The sequence below is a fragment of the Centroberyx affinis genome, unplaced genomic scaffold, assembly GCF_046629955.1.
Source record: "Centroberyx affinis isolate AG114_WGS23_722 - 3 ecotype Tasmania unplaced genomic scaffold, CSIRO-AGI_Caff_v1 ptg002978l_1, whole genome shotgun sequence".
Lineage (NCBI taxonomy): Eukaryota > Metazoa > Chordata > Actinopteri > Beryciformes > Berycidae > Centroberyx > Centroberyx affinis.
This window is the reverse complement of record NW_027281085.1, coordinates 1-20,410: the sequence shown is the minus strand read 5'-3', so window position 1 is coordinate 20,410 and position 20,410 is coordinate 1. Positions and strand designations below refer to the sequence as shown.

At 40.7% G+C, this 20,410-nt stretch overlaps 2 protein-coding genes across 8 annotated transcripts in view; one reads left to right on the top strand and one right to left on the bottom strand.

Moving 5' to 3' along the window:
- The window catches only part of nckap1 (NCK-associated protein 1), a 36,222-nt gene extending 35,251 nt beyond the window's left edge, over window positions 1-971 (bottom strand). For all 7 annotated transcript variants that reach the window (XM_071537039.1, XM_071537040.1, XM_071537041.1 and 4 more), the window contains exon 1: window positions 683-971. In XM_071537039.1, the coding sequence (XP_071393140.1) occupies window positions 683-790 (108 nt within the window). In that variant the 5' untranslated portion in view covers window positions 791-971. The remainder of the gene's footprint in view (window positions 1-682) is intronic.
- A 998-nt stretch (window positions 972-1,969) lies between these two features.
- On the top strand, window positions 1,970-10,281 carry LOC139658884 (dual specificity protein phosphatase 19-like). The gene is made up of 5 exons (XM_071537067.1): window positions 1,970-2,141; window positions 2,687-2,933; window positions 6,255-6,301; window positions 7,815-7,967; window positions 9,923-10,281. Exons 2-5 carry the CDS (start codon window positions 2,711-2,713, stop codon window positions 10,103-10,105), a joined length of 606 nt encoding a protein of 201 aa, XP_071393168.1. The 5' UTR covers window positions 1,970-2,141; window positions 2,687-2,710; the 3' UTR covers window positions 10,106-10,281.
- Window positions 10,282-20,410: the final 10,129 nt, after the last annotated feature.

Here is a 20,410-nt window from a genome sequence, read left to right as displayed (position 1 = left end):
ACTGTAGTAGCATCAAATATGTGTTTGGTAGCTGCTGTGTTTTGTGGGACAGAGACGACGCCCGAGTGCTAGCGTTGGTTAGCTTAGCTAGCAGCCGCCATTACCAGCCATCGTTAGCTAGGTAAAGCTACTGCAGGCCTGGACTGATACAACAGTCTCCCGGTTTTGCCGATATAAATTAGCTCATGGGGCGTTATTTTTCAGTTTAAAATTGAGTAGTTGTTTGTATTTAGTAGACACTTGTCACATTGTGCGGAGCAAACTGCCAAATTTGTCTTTAATCTACCCTAAAAACGGCTTATTAATAGGCATTCCTCGCTAAAAACCAATGGGTACCGCAAACTGCAAGCTAACGCGATAGCTTGTGGCTAGCAGAACCCGAGGATTGCAGCGAGGAACGCTGAACATTTTTAGACTAACTTAAGTGTCAGTACACGTACATTTCCCCTAATAAATGTCCAAAATGTCAAGGCTAAACTAAACTGTCTCACTAAAGCTAACATTATGTGGTTTAACAGTCAGTGCAAATCAAGCATTCATGAGGGGCATCCTTACAGTTTGACTAACGTTAGCTAGCTATACTCTGACAGTCGTATAAGGTGCAGGTGCAGATATAATTAATACAGTCTAGCTGTTAACAGTCTTATGTGGCTGATGCAGATATAACTGTGAGTGTGCGAACCTTTTTAATATTGTAAACCCGGGTCAACATCCCGATGCCTCTGTCGTTGAGGATGGTGAGTTTTTCTGCCAGTTTCTGCTGGCTGGGTTGAATCACTCCCCGAGACATCTTGCTGTTCGATTAAATCACCAATTCAACCGAAAAAAAAAATCGCAAATCTCCGCGGCTTGTGGTCCGTAATCAGAGAAAAAAGCAGTGATTTATGCAGTGATTAGATTTCGCCCATGTTCAGATGTTCGGGGACAACAGCTTCCTGTACTCCACCCCACCGTCTCCCAGCCTGTCTGTGTTTTTTTTTTCTGCCACAGGGATGAGAGGAGTTGTCCTGGTTTTCACAACGAGGCTCTTTTCCTGCAAACCCATGGAACGACTCCCGGTGCGTTCAGGTGAGCCTCGTTAACTGGTAAACTCATAAATATTACATACAGATTAATTTGATTTCCACAATATTCAAATTTCGTAGATATACTTGTCTTATAAGATATTTATCTAATATTGTAACCTTTCCCTGGCATGATGTTCATATTATTTGTTTAGATCCTATTTGTGTACTTGTTTCAGTGATGTACTACCCTTTAACCAAAAATATGAAACTATAATACATTTTACAATTATCACATCAAAACTATAAGGCCCTATAGGAATATTATAGTGATAACATAGGTGATAAAAATACCATAAAATACGATTAGGTCTCTAGAAACTCACAAGTGAGTGCAACAAACACACCATGTAGTAGCCTACTAGTAAGTCCCAATAACAATATTATAGGAATATTATGGCGATTTTTTTGTTGGGGAAAATTGATGTTTATTAAAAAGATTATCCCATTGTATCGAATGACTCACTTGTCACTTTTTTGAGTGAAAATTATAAATAGATATAGTGCTGTGTTTGTGTTTGTTGGATGGCATTGGTAGTGGGCAAGAAAGCAGAAGGGGGCAGTTTAGGAATACTTTTTGCGTAATATCTTAGAAAAGACAGTATGATGAAGACCCTTGGAATATAGTTGTCTTTTTCCCGATTTTTTTCCTGCTCTGTTGCACCATTTACTTTTTATTTCAGTTCACACATTGTGTGGTGGGGTTTGATGGCAATTGTATTGTATCAAAAACCTGTTGCACGGCAAGTTGTCTAAATAAATACACATGAATAACGGCGACACTTTGAGGCTGTTAGGGCTATCACCTCATATAAGTTGGCAATTAAATAAATCTACCAATTTACTGTTTTACGAGGAGTACCTGAACGCACCATTTTGTTGACGCAGCTTCCGACTTTATGAGGCTGCCAGCTGACAGTTCCCTTTAAAACCTTTATCAAAACAAGCTCTGTTTCTCACATAATACTGGTACTATATTGAAAAACACAGCTTACAACACTGTATATTTAGGCTTAGAGCAGTGGTGGGCGAACGTTTTTGCAGCCGATCGCCTGAATTCAAAACATTTAGGACCAGGTGGGTGTTGTAACGCACGAGGCAGTAGGCTATTATTACACAGCTAGGCAGATATAACTGTAAAGATATCATGAATGAGTTCCTTCTTCTTCTTATTGTTTTGTTCAGTATCAGTGGTCATCTTCAATATGACTAATTGATATTCCATAACCTAATGCTCAGTTTTGGTTTTGCAGATTTGAATCCAAAACTTCACAAATCATTTTAAGATAGTACTAATGTAATGGAGGGTAAACCTACCTACTGTATGTTCAGTTTACCCACTGCTTTTATTTGTAGAATAGAGTTTATCCACCATTTAGGCTGACATAAATCTTTATGAAGTTAAACGAGGACAGTGTCTTTAAAAAAGCATAAATTACTGTTTTTTCTGAATAAAAAAACCCCCAATTGATTGTTGTTTATAGTGGTGTTTTTTTGCCTCAAGAAAATCGCAGACTGGAGATTATAGTTTCCCCATCGTTTTATTTACCACTGCATCACTGGATATAACCAAATCATTCTGATAGTAATCTGGCTATGTAATCCCCCTTGGTTTGTTTCAGCTGAGTCCTTTTGACCCTGAGGTGATGCATTCGCTGGCCCAGGAGATCCAAGGCTTCTCCAAAACCCGTCTGAAGAAACAGTGTACTCATGTGACCACAGTGATGGGTAAAAGGCTGGTGGAGAGGAGGAGGGATGGAGCGGAGGGAGAGACGGAGGAAGTGGAGGAGCTGGAGACAGGATGTGGCTTTGTTGAAGACAAGAGCCTGGACCTTCAAGTCGGGACTGTCAGACCCTTTCTGCTGCTGGGTAACATATACTGTTACTACTCCTACTAATACTACTACCATTTACTACCACTACTACCACACTACTACTACTACTACTACTACTCTCTACCAACCAATAATCCCTTAAAATAACCTTACATTTACATTAATTCACCCCTTAATTCATGCAAAATCCCCTTAAAATTAGTTAAGGGAGTTATTAATGGAGGAGACCCCATCAAAACCACCTTAAACACCCTTTAATGTTTGACTCCTTACTTTCTAATTTAATGTAAAATTCAAGGAGACAGGGACTTTCCATTAATAAATCATTAATAATCCTGTGAACTATGAATAAAAAGGCATAAAAACATTACTTAATTTCTAGTGTCTCCACAAACCAACCCATGATACTAACCTTACTTTTTTAAAACTATGTTATTTGTAATGGATAATTCATGTTTATGTAATGAGAAATTAAGGACATTTCCGTGATAAAATTAAGGGTTTTGGTTTCTACTACTACTACTACTAGTATTATTTAAACGACTTTCCCTCCTGACATATTACACAAACATTTTACATACACATACGTTGATGGGTTAGGGCTGGGCAATAATTCAATATTATTGTGTATCATCTTTCAGTGGAATCATATCATGATGATAGGGAGATTTTAGGATATCTTGACACACATTTCTGCTGTCTAAACTGATGATAACAAGCACATTTTATTCAAAAACTCTGATAAAATGAGGTATGGTACGAAAATTATTTGAAATTTTCAGTGTTGTTTGACATTGCATCCCAACATTACTATTCGGTTCAACGGGATGAACATTTATTTGATTATGTAACATGTGATTTTGCATACGTGAGCCGTATCGTAATATCGTTATCAGGAAAAAATCCTTATGATTATCGTGATATTGATTTCAACCGTATCACCTAGCCCTAGTATAGGTTGAGGCAGCACAGTGCCAGTCGTAGAGAGAAGGTCCTCCAGACGCTATAGGTCCTGGTTTGTTTCTAGATAATGATACAGATAAAACCATTTTATAAATACTTGAAGTCTTTTTGGGTAAAAAGACAATTCTTCAGCCAGAGGAAAAGGTCTGAAGCCCCCGATGTCAGCGAGCCTCCACCCTGTCGAAGTGTCCTAGAGCCTGACATTGAATCCCTATACCAGCTGCAGGGTGCTTTCCCTGCTCTGTGGCCGACGCTGCACTCTGACCTCACTGGAGGAGAGCGAGCAAAAAGATAATTTCTCTGCGGGGATCAATAAAATATTACATCTGTTAGGCGAGATAGAGGTGACTCAAGGACCCACTTCCCATACAGTGCTACACTGCACGGGATTCCTTTAGTGATTTCCTAACATACGAGCGAATCATTCTCTCTAATGCCTCTGCCTTGATTTGTGGGGATCTTTTACACACCGTCCACGGTCACATCAGCCCAAACCGTAGACACTATTTACTCTAAACTTCTCGTGACATGCTCTCTTAACCCCTGAATCGGCTCTTTGTAAGGTTTAAACCATCTACTTCAACGTTTGACCAGCTTCTATATTGTTGGATTTGCCTCTTTGTCAAGTGTTGAATCTTTCGTCTGACAGTAGAGATGCTTGTTGATTTGCATGTTTTTTTTCTTTTATCCAAGCCCATTTTAGGGTATCATTCAATTTGTCAGGCAGCCTTTTGTCCAGGATGCGGTTGTCACAGTTATATCTCCGCCCTGAATCCACTTTAGTGCCGGACTGATAGTGGTTATAGGCTTTAACCAGATGTTTTATGACATTTGTTACTCAAAAGAAATCAAATGCTACCCACAGAAGGCTGTGACTTGGTGGGATATCTGGGAAAGGCCTACTCCCCTACTCTATTCCCCATCCATATGAGTCTTTTCTAGGTATTTTTCTTGCTGTTTTAATCCTTTAAGAGTACCACTGCTGTCCTCGGTGAACAGTTATTAGACAAATTAAAAGGGATTCTTGTAAAACAATGTCCGACTTCATCCTTTCTAAAATCTGGTCTTCTCAATGCAGACACTTCTTCATGCTTGCTTGTAGTTTGTTGCCTTCTTTCTCAGTTTTTTGAAGCTTTCCTCCATTGTGTCTTGACCTGCTTCTTCTCCTGCATTAGTCATCCAAACTCTTGCTGTGGGCCAGCCTGTTTTTGTTGTTGTGAAACTGCCTTCTCTCTCTGTTTTTTTTCATGAACTCTGAATCTTTCTTCTCTGCAGTTGTAGATAATATTGAACAGTCTATTCTCTCCTGTTATCCAAATCACTGTTAGCTGATTCCAATTCCCCTTTCTTCAGTATTGCTTTTAGCCATTTTACTGTTGGTTTCTACCTGCTGATCTTTTCCCTTCTTGGCTTCCCCGCTCCTCAGATGGGCTTTTCATCAGTACAAATGTTTGCCTTCTTCCTCCAGGTCCTGATATCCTGCAATCCTTACTACCTGCTGCTGAATTCCACATGCCTGACTTATTAAGAAATACAGATTTATGTGGCATTATTTTGCTGCCTTTATGAAGCACATGTTCTCTCCCTGGTGTATTTTATTGTCAAAAAATATTATAATTTTTAACAAAATCAGCAGCGGGCAGGGAGGTACCTTTCCGAGCAAAACTTTGTGTTCTGGGTATATATCCAGAGGATTTTATAGTTAATTTGAAACATTCATTATTGATAGACTTCGGTCTTCTTCAGGCCAGAAGAATGATTGCCCTCTAAAATGTTGATGTACCTTCTATACATGCATGGATAACAGAGATGGCATCTTGTCTTGTTCTAGAGAAACTGACACATATATCCAGGGGAAGAGCAAATGATTTTGCAAAAATATGGACTCCACTACTAGATTTCCTTGAGAATGAGAATGTACTGCTAAAATACGGATGCTGTATATTGCTGCTTGATTTTGATGTTTTTGTAGATTTTTTGGTTGTTTTGTCTGTCTTTGTTGTTGAATTTATGTTTATCACATTTGATAATTTTCTGTTTTTATGTGTATTATGTATTATGTGTATTATGTGTAAAATACTAAAACCAATAAAACATATTGTTTAAAAAAACACAAAATCAGCAGCAACACAACTGTCAGCATTATCAGTAAAACCATCGCCGCCATCATCATCACAAATGAAAGGCAGGCGATATTTATAGTATAGCTGTGTCGAGCTGGAAATGTTTTTTTTCCTAAAATATGAAGTTAATAAGGGAGAGGGTGTTAATTATTCATGTGAACAAGGGGGAGGAGGTGCATTTGATCAATTCATAACTTGGTTATCAGTGTCAGCATGGGGGGATGTGTTTTAAAATTTGTCTTCTCATCTAGATGTTTCTGCTTTTTCAGCCTCTCAGGACGCGGCCCATGACATTGACACTCTGCAGAGATATAAGGTCGGTACTGAGAGATCAATAGAGCGGGCATGCCCTTGCTCCGATAGCATGAGTAGTGACATGAGATCAGAGGCAGGCATGTCGGGGTGTTTCCCTCTGGGGTTCGACTGCTGATAGGTGGAGGAGACGGTGACACATGCAGTGACAGTTTAGCTCAGTAGAGGGAGTAAATGATTACGGTCGTCCCAGCACCGCTTCTCCACATCACAGGAAAATATATAGGACTGCTGCTCTCTGCAGTGGCTGCTCACAGGTCGCTCATGCTGCTGCCCATGCTCAGTCTCAGGACGATACATGGGAGGGAGTAGAGTTACCCTCTCTTCCGGTTTCTGGGACTATGTCTTGACTGCCAAGCTGCATAATAACTGACCAGGGATTCTCACATAGCTTAGTCCAGGGACGACATTAGGAAGCTTGACAGGGGGGCCAGCTGATAAAATGATCTGTTTTACCTTAATGGATATATTGTTACATGGATATATTGATGGTGTGATTGTTTAATGAGAGAAAAGGAGTAGGACATAATAAGTGTTTACTTCTTCCTCCTTCTTTTCGAACACGTAATATTGACTACTTTCTGTTTGTCAAGAATTTATTGTATGTTTTTGTTGCTGTTTTTTTTTGCTTGTTTGATGGATTTTCTTGTTATTTTGTTGTTAAATGTTCAAAATAAATAAATAAACATAAACAAACATAAACGTTTGCTGGCATCTCAATAGAAAAAGCCAAAACAATGCATATTAGTGTAGTGAGTTGGAAAATCAAATGTATGAACAACACAGGCAATGCAGCAATATTTTCTATACCGTCTTATGTTGTTATTAGGGGGCAACAGGACAGTGCTAAGAGCTTAAGAGGCAGAGAAGAAGAGAATTTAGTCTTTTGAAGTAAGCTAAATCTAAGTGATTTGGAGCCATCCATCTCCTGTCTCCCCCCTCTCTCTCTTTCCCTTCCCCTCTCTTTCTCTCTCTCTTTCCTCCTCTCCCTCTCTGTCATCTCTCCCCTTCTCTCTCTGTCTCGTTCAGGTATGTCATGTTTTCAATATGGCAGACAGTATACGCCTCTCTCTCTCTCTCTCCAAAAGTCAAAATAAGAAGTTTACTGGCACAACTGTAATTTTAATAGAGAGAGGACTGTTGTTGTGCACAAATATGATCAATTCTTGACCACAGGTGCGTAAATACCAATACAAAATTCAAAGTGTCATGCCAAGAATCCAAAGTCTGTGTCAAACGTTACAATCACATTTTCCTCAGTGACACATATATAAAGGCTCTACCAGTCACACCTGTAATCTTACAGTATTGCCAAAGCAAGAACAGCATTTGAAACAAGTTAATACAATAAATAACATACACAAAGCACAGAATATTAGAGCTAGGCTATATAAAATCCCCATATTTTGGGGATGTCCCATATTTTGTGACATTCCGTCTTTCAGTCAGGAGTCTCATGTCTCTCTCTCTCTCTCTCTCTGTCTGCCTGTCTCTCTCTCTCCCTTCCTCTCTGCCAGGTGTCTCATGTGTTGAATGTGGCCTACGGAGTCGCCAATCTGTTCCCAGATCAGTTGGTTTATAAGACACTCCACATCCTGGACCTCCCAGACACCGACATCACCTCCTATCTCGGGGAGTGCAGCTCTTTCATAGACCAGGCCCGAGAGCAGGTACACACACACACACACACACACACACACACACACACACACACACACACAGACACAATGACAGATGCAGACACACACATACGTAGACAGTCACACCCACACACCAGGGTTTGATGGTTTTAGCAGGTAAAAATGTATCAAATATATTTAAATCTTCCTGGATATACTGTTAAGTGCTTAAAAATGCATTTTAGATGATCTGCTGGTCAATTCATAGCGTCATAATATGTTTCTGCTACCTCACTGACAAAGACACATTCGGTGGCCAGAAGACCTGCCTATACATGCTGTAATCCACCGTGACCTATTAAAGGAGAATGCTGTTCTCATTTAGCGTTAACAGCCACATTTACCACCATCTATGTTTACATTTCCTTCAATTATTTTGCAATTCATGCCATATGCAATTAGATTTTTTTAACATTTACTTGTTTTTTCGTCATTTCTAAAATAGTGTCAAACCAGGCTTGAAATGACCTATTGTCCTGATGCCCTAAATAAAAAAAAAGACATGGATGTGATGATGTTTGTAAGGCGACCTGTTTTTGAGGGATTATTTCCAGGCGGAGACTTCCATTTCTTCCTGTGGGTGTCAGGTGATTGACAGTAAGCAGAGCTGACATCTCCCACTATGCTGACTGTGTGCAGACGGCAGCAGGAATAATGCAAAGGAGAGGGGGAAACGGAGATGATTAGCACAAACAAAACCCTGATATTATCCTTTAAAGTCTTTTGTTTTAGCCTCTCTGTTTGACTGTAGCTACTACTAACTTGCTATATTTTCAAGGAACAAGCATAGATAACAGTGATATAGCATCAATTACAGCATCCAAAGTGCTGTATGTGTGTGTAGCCGAAGCTAATTTGAAACTCTTGTCCCTTGATGGGCATTGGTTGACATCTAAAATCCAAGAGTGAGAGTGAACTTTTTATTCCACTCTATTTCAGCCAGAAAAAGAGACTTTCCTCTGTGATGGGAGGTTCCATACTGAATGTCAGTGACAAATATGTCAATACAGTGAGCTTCACAAATGAGCTGTGGGCCAGCGCACATTGTGGCTGGAATTTTAACAATTTATCTGATTTTCACCCAGACACTCTAGGCAGTAAAATAATTATATCAACATTAATATTAATAATAGCACCATCTTTGAAACATGCACACGCACACACACACATACACGCGCACTCACACACAACCACAGATTCATTTTCTCTCATCATCTCCTCTCTCTGTCCCTGTCTTTCTCTGTGTCTCTGTCTAATGCTGCGTTTCAGAGATGTCAGAAAGTCAAAAATTCTGACTTCCAACTGGGAAAAAATACAACGGAACGGCCCTTCAAGTCACATGTAGAAAACTCAACATGATTTTTCAACCCTGTTTTCTTCCAAAATGCAGTTATCTGACGTCATGGCAACACATAGACTGTAAAAAGAAAATGATGGACGTAGTGAGTGTGACGTCACCCATAGGTTTCTGAAGGGTGTTTTGAAGCCTGGAGATTGGGTTTACAATCACCACCAAGTTTAAATTTTTTTGAGCCAGCGCTGCCAAGGATTGTCCGCCGCGCCTCCTGCTATTGGCTCAGAATCGGCAACCTGTCAATCACTAGGAAAATAACCCCTTTTATATCCATTATATCCCGTTAATGACACGATTATTTTGAAAATCGCCATAAGGACACACATGAGAAGAAGTGAAATTAGCTACTGAGTCCATAACGTCTTGTCGAAAAAAAATGTATTGACTTTATATTTTGAGTGAGAAGTTGGGTTGTGGTCCCATTGACTTGCATGGAGTTGGGCTGGGTTTGGAGTCTTTTTGGAGCCGGCTTGGACCCATGGATTTGGTCTCATTACATGACCTTAAATCCATCAAAACACCTGTGTGGTAAACATAAATTTGAAATGTAAAGTTGCTCTTACGGTTGCTAACATCCTCTCTCTTTCCTCAGAGCGGTGTGGTGCTGGTCCACTGTAACGCCGGCGTGTCACGCTCATCCTCCATCGTGATTGGCTACCTGATGTTGAGGGAGGGGCTGTCGTTTGATGATGCGTACAGACAGGTGAAGCAGGCGAGGCCCTCAGTTTGCCCCAACCCCGGCTTCTACCAGCAATTACAGAACTACAAGCCTTAAAGAACTACAAATCCCTACTTTAAAAACGAGCCTTGAAGGACTACAAGACCCAAATCCTGGGAACTGCCAACAACTACAGAACTTGAAGGAGAATTCCACCAAAATGTATTTTTGGGTGTGTGTTTTTTCTCTAGCAAATAGTTTGCTAAAACAATAAAAGTATTTTTTCTGTTGTACCATTTTGTGATGTCGTTACATGATCAAAGAAAATATAAATGTAGGATGTCATCAAATTGCAAGGCCTACAACTGTTGAAAGATAATTTAAATACACTGCTATTTAAAGAACATTTTTTGTCAGGAAATAGCACACACATAGTAATAGTGTGTGTTTGTCTGTATGCCATGCATATGCCCTGTATGTGTGTGTGTGTGTGTGTGTGTGTGTGTTTAGTGAGTAATTTTCAACACTCTCCTTTGCTTGCCGTTGCTTGTCTAAATACAATTAGTAGCTAGCCTGGTGTCCAGCCCCTATCGCAGTTTTCAGCACTCTTCGAATTTGCATGGCGATTCATAAGGATGGATATTTGAATATTATGAATCGCCATGCAAATTCGAAGAGTGCTGAAAACTGCGATTCACAGGGGCTGGACACCAGGCTAATTAGTAGCAGTATTTTGCAAATAAAAAAAAAAAAAAGTTTGCCAACAGTGGGATCATTCTGTCTCTCTCTTAACAGTAGATAAAGATTTAAGGAATCAGTTAATTTTGGTGGCAGATATTTTACGTTTCAGTATAAATTCAGTTTTCTAATTGAGGTACAGCTTGATTCCTCTAACTACATAAACAGTTATAAAATCCATTCTGCCGATTGTCTTCACTGTAGCGTTGTTTCTATCCATTTTGCAGCTTTGGCCGTGTTGTAACGCCTCCCTCATCCCCTTCAAATGATTAGCTTGTAATTAGATTATGAGGGAGGATCCAGTTGGCTTGCCCACTAATCAACAAATAATGCTAGGATGTGCTCCTAACACCGCAAACTCCCTGCCATGTTCGCCATGTGCTTGTGTGTCCTTGAGCACTCGCACACGATTTCATGGACAGAAAAGGTAGGTGAGGTGTTCTAATCTTCAGCGTTAAAGGGGGAAATAAGTAAAGTTTGTCTTTCCCACAACAAGAGTGTGTAGAGTGTTTACTGCTCACCTGGCTGAGAGTCTTTGCTGGAGTTACCAGTCAAATCTACAATGAAAAAGATCTCCCACACACTTTGGTCTATATGCAATTTACATTTAATAGGCTTTCGGTCTGTAACACCTTCATCAGAACATACATGCTCTGGGTAGGGTGACAGAATCATAGTCTTCAGTGTTAAAGCAGGAAATAAGGGAAGGTTTTACTGCCCCATAGCACAAAATGGCCATAATATAGAGGGTTGCTGATTAATTCCAGTGACTCAGTGATTGCTTTTCCAGGAGTTGAGATTTCTCGCTTTCAGAACTCACTTTCCTGGTCGTACTGTTTTGAAACGAAGTTCTCGACAATGGATGACAGTACTAGTATTATTACAGTATTTTGCATTGTGATATGTTACCACTTCACTAGACGTTTCTGTTGGATTTCGGCTCTAATTAGCTAGCTTACTCGTCTCTATTTTGAAAATGCAGCTTTGTGTTTTTTTTGTATCAGTTGGCTACCATAGCTCCAGAGGAGGGGAGGGGAGGGGAGAGGAGGGGAGGGGAGGGATGGAGGTTGGTGCTGTGCCAGAGACTTGATAAGTTCTGCCAATGTGGTTGCAATTCCTAGTGGTCCTATAAAGGTCATAGATTACTTTATACCTCTTAAAAGCACATTTCCACTCCATGATTGATTACCAAAATCATGCCTCTGTCACACTACTCAATAACCAAATATTTGGGGCCAGCAGCAAAGTTTTAACTCTCATTATAGTTGCTTTGAGAAAAGAAAGAAAAGCTGGCAAATAAAAAACTGAAACACTGTCTGACTAATGGCAACTGTGCCAATATGCAATCTCTGACACCACTTCAGTGTAGGGGAGTATGGCCTTTTCTTTGGTGTTGTTCAATGGTGTGTCACTGAAAAGTGTCTGCTATGCAGCCAACTGGGTTTCCCCTGACATTTTTGTGACATTTTACCGTCTGGATGTGATGGCCCACAGTATGGCACAAGCTGTCCCATCTGCAGGGTCTCATGGGGCAGAACCACCATCTCAGTCTGTGCAGAGCAGGATGCTGCGTTCTCGTATGTAGGAGAGTATTAACTGACAGGGAAAGGTGGGTTACAAATGTTTCCCTTAAAGCAGTACAATGTCAGGAGCCTTGTTGGCCCTTAATAGGTTTAGTGAACCGCAGGATTGAACTATGGAGAATCCTGAACTGCTTTTTTTCTGCATCCCTATGCTGAGAAGTATTCTATACATCAGCTTACACATATTTCTATTCATTCTGAGCATATGAGTCAGTGCATATTTCTGAAAGCACCTCCATCTATATATAACAATGCACATGCACCCTTGCGCATTATCACCTTTTCTGTACATATGGAACCTCCATCTGGAGCTTATGATGAGGTGAAAAGCTTGTATTGCACACATGTAAATCTGAGAGTTGTGTACATATTTATCTACATCTGTGAAATGAATACATTTGATAAGGTGACATTTTTTACAATGCATGTTTTAGATACTTTTTGAAATACAACACACATACAACGCAAATCCTGTATATATGCTGTAAATCCACAAATGTGTTTCATCATATTCTCATATTTTTCTCATTTGCTATACACATCTATCTTGTAATCATAACCTTCCTTCAGGGAATCTGGGTTACATTAGTCCTGATTCGTGCCATTCTCTCATTTTCTCTCACATTGCACTGACCAAACTGCATGCCGCAGTTTGACATTTTAACGTTGCCTTGCTTCTTGGCAAACATGCAGTACCTCCTAGAACATGACTAAAGACCTTTTCCAAATCATACGGGTCCACTCTTCAATTTGGAATACATCTGTTCCACCAAGAAGCACTTATTCCAATAAAATGTAAATGTTTGTAACCGTCACGACTGTTTTTCCTTTGTCTTCTTCCAGTTAAACGGTTGTGTATATATCCGACTGCATACAAATGGTTTTTATTTCAAAAACCTTATTAATGCCAGAACAAATTGTACTGTAGTTATTTATTATTTGTTGTTCAAACCTCTGTGTCGGCAAGCATCCGCCCTGCTGAAGTTCCTTTGAGCAAGACACTGAATCCCTGCCAGCTCCTTTATTCTGTATCTGAACTGTGGCCTTTCTGGAGGGGAGCAAGAGAAATATATAATTTCCATATGTGGATCAATAGTATCACCTTATTTTTCCACATTATTATAATTATTTGCTCTCTCTTTTTCCCTTTTTTCTTTCTCTTTCTGTCTGTATCATTCCTGCTTGCCAGTAGGTGGAGCCTGCCTCCTTTTGGTTGAAAGATGGAGAGCGAGAGCGAGAGAGAGAGGGATGATTAAAGAGAGAAGAAAGACAGCAAGAGAGAAGGAGGAAGGGAGAGAGAGAGGGAGGCGCAGAGGGAGAGAGACAAAGAGAGAGATAGAGAGAGAGAGAGAGGAGGGGGAGAACTACTTGGTGAGAGGAAGAGATGGGGAGTGGGAGAGAGAGAGAGCGAGAGAGAGAGAGAGGGAGGGAGGGAGAGAGCAAGCGTCAGCACTCCATGCGTTAAAAGGGCAGATGGTAACCGCGGGTAACTGAGGAGCAAACCACTCTGCTGGCCACAGAGCAAGAGATCAGCAGAGAGAGAGAGAGAGAGAGCGGCAGAGAGAGAGAGAGAGAGGGAGAAACCGAACACATGCAGCGCAGCAGAGGAGAGGAAAGAGCTCTGAAAGCAAGCTGCATGCCTGCTCTGATAGAGAGAAAGAGAGAGAGAAAGGGAGGAAAAGACAGAGTACTTCTCTCTGCTAAGAAAGACAGACAGGGGCAGAGATAGAGAGAGAAAAGAGACGAAGGGATAGAGAGAGAGGAGATGGGGAGATAGACAGCAGATAGCTGAGACGGGAGGAAAAGTATCTTCCTCTCACTTAGAAAGACATAGAGACAAAGGAGGGAGGATAGGGAGGGAAACAGAGAGAAACAAAAGGGGGTTAGAGAGATTGTTAAGTAAAAAAAGAGGGAGGAAACGGAGGCAACGGACAGAGACGGGAAGACAGTTAGCCAGGAACAGAGAGTATGAGATAAATGGAGAGGAACAAGCAAGACAGATCAATGAACGGCTGAGATTTAGAGGAAAAAATTGAGAGTTGAGAGGTAGTCAATGACAAGGAAAGATTGATGAATGAAAGATGGAAGTAAAACATTTGGAGAGAAAGAGATTTAAAGAGAAATATTTAAAGGGAGACAGACATTTTCAGCGAGAAGCATCCGGAGAGAGACGAATTTAGCAAAAGAAAGAAGAAAGAAGAAGAAGAAAAAAAAAAACGTTTAGAGAAAGACAGAAAGATTAAGAGGAGCGGGAGCGGTGCGAAGACCGGAAAAAAAAAAGAGGGGAACTGGCAAGTGAGTGAGGAACAGAGGGAAAGAGTGAAATATTTAAAAAGAGAGAGAGAGAGAGAAGCGGAGGGAAGACAAAGAGGGGCGGAGGGGAGGAATGAGAGAAGAGAGTCAAAAGAGTCACCAGTACAACTTCGAGAAGAGAGAGAATAAATCAGAGGAGTGGGAAACTATTTTTTTTTTTTTTTTGCTGCGTCCCTCCACTACTTCATAAAACAGGAGGAGGAGAGACGAAATGAGGAGAGCAGGAGAGAGTTGAAGAGGACAGAAGACGGAGAGGAGGAGGAGGAGGAGAGGCAGAGAGGAGGAAGGAGAAGAGAGAGAGAGAGAGAGAGAGAGAGAGAGGCAACCAGCTGAGTTTGCCGCACTTTTTTTCGAGAGACTTTCTCTTCTTTTAATGCATAGACAGACAGATAAATAGACAGATAAGTATATGAAACCCCGGCGTATCCGATGGCGTGCTACTACATTGTGATCAGTTCCACCCACTTGCGTGACGGACAGCTGCGGAGCATCAAGGGGGTCTTCAGAGGACCAATAGGAACCAACAGCCACAGGAACACGGTAAGGCCTCGTGTCCGTCGGGCGACTCGCTCTTAGCTAGCAGAGACAAACAGACGCTTGGTGGGAAGCGCTGGTCAGCATGGCTACCTCCCTACCTACCTATCTACCTACCTACCCACCGCTGTTGCTATGACACTGATGAAAGCCAATTTTGAAGCGCCTCTTCTGCTAAAATGTTGAGATATTTTTTTAACCTCTAGCACTCGACGCGTGGGCTGCGGCGCTCGAGTGCGTCCGGTCTCGAAAAACCACATCCTTGGATTCGAGCGTGCTTTGTATCAACAAGCTGAGTGGCCAATTCACTTGAAAAAAAAACCTAGTACACTGAGGTTTCTTCTGCGTCTCTGAGATGCAGATGTCATTACCTTTAATTCAGTATTACTTAGACCACTCCCATTCACTTGATTGTCATCAATCAGCGTGTTCGCTAAGTTAATTAATTGCCAGGTCCATTAGGTTAAGTGTAAGAGGCAGAAAAAATGCGGATGGGGGAAGGTGAACCAGAACTGCTCCCCCTCCTGCACAACACACTGAATCCCCCAACTGCTTGAGTGGGTCTGTGGCAGTAGATGTATGTATCATGCATCATGTTTTTCCAACCTCAGTGTGTGTGTGTGTGTGTGTGTGTGTGCAAGACGCTCTGAGGTGTGAGGTCAGTCAGGAATCAGGCTTTTCAAGGTTTTTTTTTTAATGTTTATTTACCCAAGTTAGTTTAACAGTGAGTGCTCCTGCTCTTTCACAGCAGCGACCTGCTTCAAACTCATGCTGTTAGACACATTCAAACCCGGGAACTGAGAGTTTTCTGCTTCTGCTTCTGTCGTGGTCGGGGGATTTGAACTGGCGACTTTCTGATCACAAGCCTCCTCCTCTACCAAAGTTATCTCATTAAAATTGTAATCCAGAATGTAATACTTTAGACGACTTAAAGTCAGACACCTAATCCGATTAATTACAGTTAGATTATTTTGCAATATCTGAGGTATTAAGGGTGAACTAAAAAACGGTTGAAAATTACAAACTTAAGGACAGTTATTTCAAATGGGCATGAAAATTAGATGAGAGAAATAACTTTTCATTTCAATCCTAAAACTGTGTAGGTTGATTTGAAACTGGACTGATGAGTCAGACACCTCTTTACTTTTTCTTGTACACCCCAACCTTGTACTTCATACTTCCTTACAGTACATTAAAGCCAAGCATAATTACTGCGAGTCCTCATAGAAACACACTGAAATTCCTGAAGGCTTCAAAGAGAAAATTCTTATGAGAAATGAAGAGACAGTCTGGTGTCTGAGGGCAGCACTGGGCTCATTAAACAGAAAGCACTTGCTACTCATTTCAGAAGTAATAACATTGCATTTACGTATTATGGTAGGTTATATTACTTACCCAGAAATATGAACTCTAACCTTATATCTTCAGAAAATTTTTGAGCACAAGGTTTTTTTTAAATATTTCACTGTGAACAGTTGTGATAATAATCATATTTGTTGAACCTATTGATATTGTATATATGGCTCATGATAGTGATCAGTTTAACACCGGTTGAACGACACTTTGTCAACTGTTACAGTCTGTTTTACAGTATAGTTAAGATCTTATATTTAAGGTATATTCTTTTATTTAAAGTATGATGACGTGTCATGATTAAATGATAGACTAATATTTAATAAGTCTATCATATATGCATACTGTATATCATAAGACTTTGCGAACTAACGACCTAAATCAACAACGTAATTAACTTACAATTAACTAGAAGACACTCGGTAGAGTACAAACCTCCGCTATCACTGGACAATTTTCCAACTTGCAAAGCTGCAGCCTCCGTAACGTTTTATGTTTGTTTGTCATTTGTTCTCCAGGTTTCATTTTCCAATAAAATAGCACATGAATTGTCCTCTCAAGTGTCACATAATTTTTTGGCACAAATATGGGGATTCTAGATCCTGCCCACTGTCAGTCTAATGTGAAAATGAACAGGGGTGTAAAATGATTTAACTATTTGTGTTTTTGCTTTTTGAGGGTTTCCCCTATTATGCATTTCTTTAATTGTTGAGGTGGATTCTGATGGCTTTAAAGCTGCAATAAACAGCTTTACGCATCTGCAGCATAGTTGTTAGCAAAATATATTTTTTATTAATTCAGTAACGTGTTAAAATATGTAATAACTTTGTCATATGTAACCCATTTTAAGAACACAAAAATACGATTCATTTTTGGAAAAGGCGGGAGAAAAAAAGGATATCTGGATATATCTTAATCTGTAAGCCCCAAAATGATGACAACACTTGAGAGGAAAATGGTAATGTAAATGGTAATGAAATGTGATGCTTTTTAGCAGCTGACTTGGAAGTCCCGGATGTCGAACCTTGTGACCAGAAGGCTACATGAATGCAAGTTGTGGCTAAAAAACAATAATCGTCTAATGGTGGAAATCCCAGATCCGGATCACCACCAGATCTCATCGACTGATCTTTGGGGCAAAGTCCACCAAATTTTAGCCAAATCCGTTCGTAACTTTTTGAGATATCTTGCTAACAGGCAAACACACCGACAAGTGAAAGCATGACCTTCTACCAACTTAGTCGGCGGAGGTAAAAATATTCACACAATGCACTGTTCAAGTCAGATTTCTCATTAAAGAACTGTCAAGGGAAAGGAAATTCAAAAAACCTCCTGGGCCTTTCTCCTTCACCTCTAACACATCGACTATAGCGACTTATTATAAAGCTCTAAACAGGCTACTGAAACAGTTAAAGCACATAGGCTACGGAAAATTTACGCTTTCAAAATTGGTATCAAACTTACAAACATGTCAGCTAACGTTACTGTTGCTAACAGAATACCATACATGAATTTACTTTGATCACCCGCCCCAAAACTGAGGCAATTCAAAGCATATATTCAACTCTTTTCAACACCAAAGCCAGGAATAGAAAGCTAACAAGTGATTTGATAAACAGGCAGCGACACATGGCTAGCACCAGCCAGCTAGGATCCTCATATAACCTCGCTAACTTTATCTCCAAGTTGTTTGGCACAGAACATGGTCTCATGAAATTTCCTAAAATGCAAAGAACGTGCATGAAAACCACGAAAAGGATTAGTGTGAAAGTAAGGGTGCGGTCAGGGGCGGATGCATTTTCCTAAAGTTTTCATTTTGAGTAGATTGTTTTCTTACTTAAGCAAAACCTTAAGCCTAACTAACCCTGACTTTAACCAAAGTTGTTTTACTTGCCTAAATTTAACTGTTTAACAAAAAACCTTTTCATGTGGTGAACATTTGAAATCCCTTTTGTGGTGGTATTCAGTTTATTTCATGAATTTTTTTTAGACTGTGTTGTTCCTCAGGTTAGAATCCACTGATGCAGAAAGCAAACATTACACGGTGATATTGCCCCTTTTCTTTCTCCTTTGAAAGAAAACAAATTATTCTAACATCCCAAATTAAATGGGTTTATGTACCATAGTTGCTTTGAACGTGCCAAAGATATTTGGGCGGCTTGCCTGCATCTCTGATACTCTCTCCGCTACTACTCGGCCCGGCCTTCAGGCTGTCACTACAAGTTGTCTTGAATCCACGTAGTCGGCGGATCGTCCAAGAAAAACACAAGTCTGAATTTATTAAAAAACGACATCGTTCTTTGCAAGCGTGCAACAAGTGCCTCCATACCCTTTTCTTCTCTATTCATCTTGCTCTCCCTGTGTGTGTGTGTGTGTGTGTGTGTGTGCGCGCGTGCGAGTGTAAATGTGTGTTTATGTATGTGTTTGGCGAATCAGGTAGTTCACAGCCACTCTGCAGTGACATTATATTTCATGATAGCCCACCAGCTGTCATGGAATTTTCACACCTTTCCCAATATCAGCACGGCAGAGTTGTGTTGCTATAGAAACATTGATTCCAGCAAGTTAAATAACCCTTATTTTGTATACCCTACTTGGCACCATACGTTGACATCAAATTCCTTCTGAGCACTTAATTTTTTTTCTCTCAGCAACACTGTGTCTAGCAATTTATTTGTTTGTGGGCTTCCTGAGTCAGATGTGCGAAGTGCACAGTTGCTCCTGAGCAAGTGATAGCATTTTGTGCAGAGACACTAACTAGCAAGTGCATACAGTACAACCTCCAGCAAAGGGACTAGTTAACCGTGTGGTAGTTCATTTTCTTTATCAGGAGGTGGAGAAGTGTGTATTAAGGAGAGTGTTTTCAATTAAAATGACAGGTGTTGGTGACGTAAAAGCAATAATGTCCTTGAGCCAGTGGGTTATGGTGCAATATTCTCACTTGGTGCTGTCGGCTATTAGACATCGGGCCTAACAACACCCATGATAATACTGCACTATAACCCACTGCCTCTCGGCCGTTATTGCTCAAACGTGTGTGTGTGTGTGTGTGTGTGTGTGAGCGAGTGTATTATGAGGTTCGAGGTAACTTGCCAACAACATGGTTCTTCAAACTGGCACTCCATAAATTAGCACTGATGAGGACACTGTGTGTGCATGTGTGTGCATTTGTGCATGTGTGTGTGTCACTGAGTGACTAAGCGGTTGTGTACGTATTTGTGCGTGCGTGTGTTGTGTGTGTCTGTGCCTGTGGGCATGCATCTGTGTGTGTGTGTGTGTGTGTGTGTGTGTGTGAGTGTGTGTTCAATAGTTGTAAGTAAATGGTTTGCATGTGTTTGTGTAGCTATGCATGCATGCCTGTGTGTACATGTATGTTTCTCTGTGTGAGTGTGTGTGTTCAGTAGTTGTGACTACATGCGTGCACGTGTGTGTGTGTGTGTGTGTGAGAGAGAGAGCGTGTGTATTTAGTAGTTGTGAGTACATGGTGTGCTTCATTGATGTGTGAAACATCAGCTATGACTGTGGAGCCATCTGCTCCAGAGGGAGAGAAGAGAGTGAATTTGTGTGTGTGTGTGTGTGAATATGAGTATTTGTGCGTGTGTGTTTGCGCATGCATGTGAGTGTGTGTATATGTGCCTGCGCGTACATGTGTGTGGGTGTGCGTGTCTGTGCGAGAGTACGGTGTGTGTGCACGTGTGTGTGAATTTCTGACACAGGCTGACTACTTGGCTGAACCAACAAGTTGAGAGATTTTTTTTTTTTTGTGCATGTGGGACATCATGAAGTTACCGAGCATGACGGCCTGAGACCTACTAAGCCAAAATATCTCCCAGATACTATGGGAGATGCTGTTTCTCTCTACGCATGTAAACATTTACATCAGATTTGTTTTTCTTTAAGG

Coding starts and splice junctions, on each gene's coding strand:
- LOC139658884 (XM_071537067.1), top strand. CDS start 2,711: ATGCATTCGCTGGCCCAGGAGATCCAAGGCTTCTCCAAAACCCGTCTG. Junction 2,934..6,254: donor CAGACCCTTTCTGCTGCTGG/GTAACATATACT, acceptor CTGCTTTTTCAG/CCTCTCAGGACGCGGCCCAT. Junction 7,968..9,922: donor TAGACCAGGCCCGAGAGCAG/GTACACACACAC, acceptor CTCTTTCCTCAG/AGCGGTGTGGTGCTGGTCCA.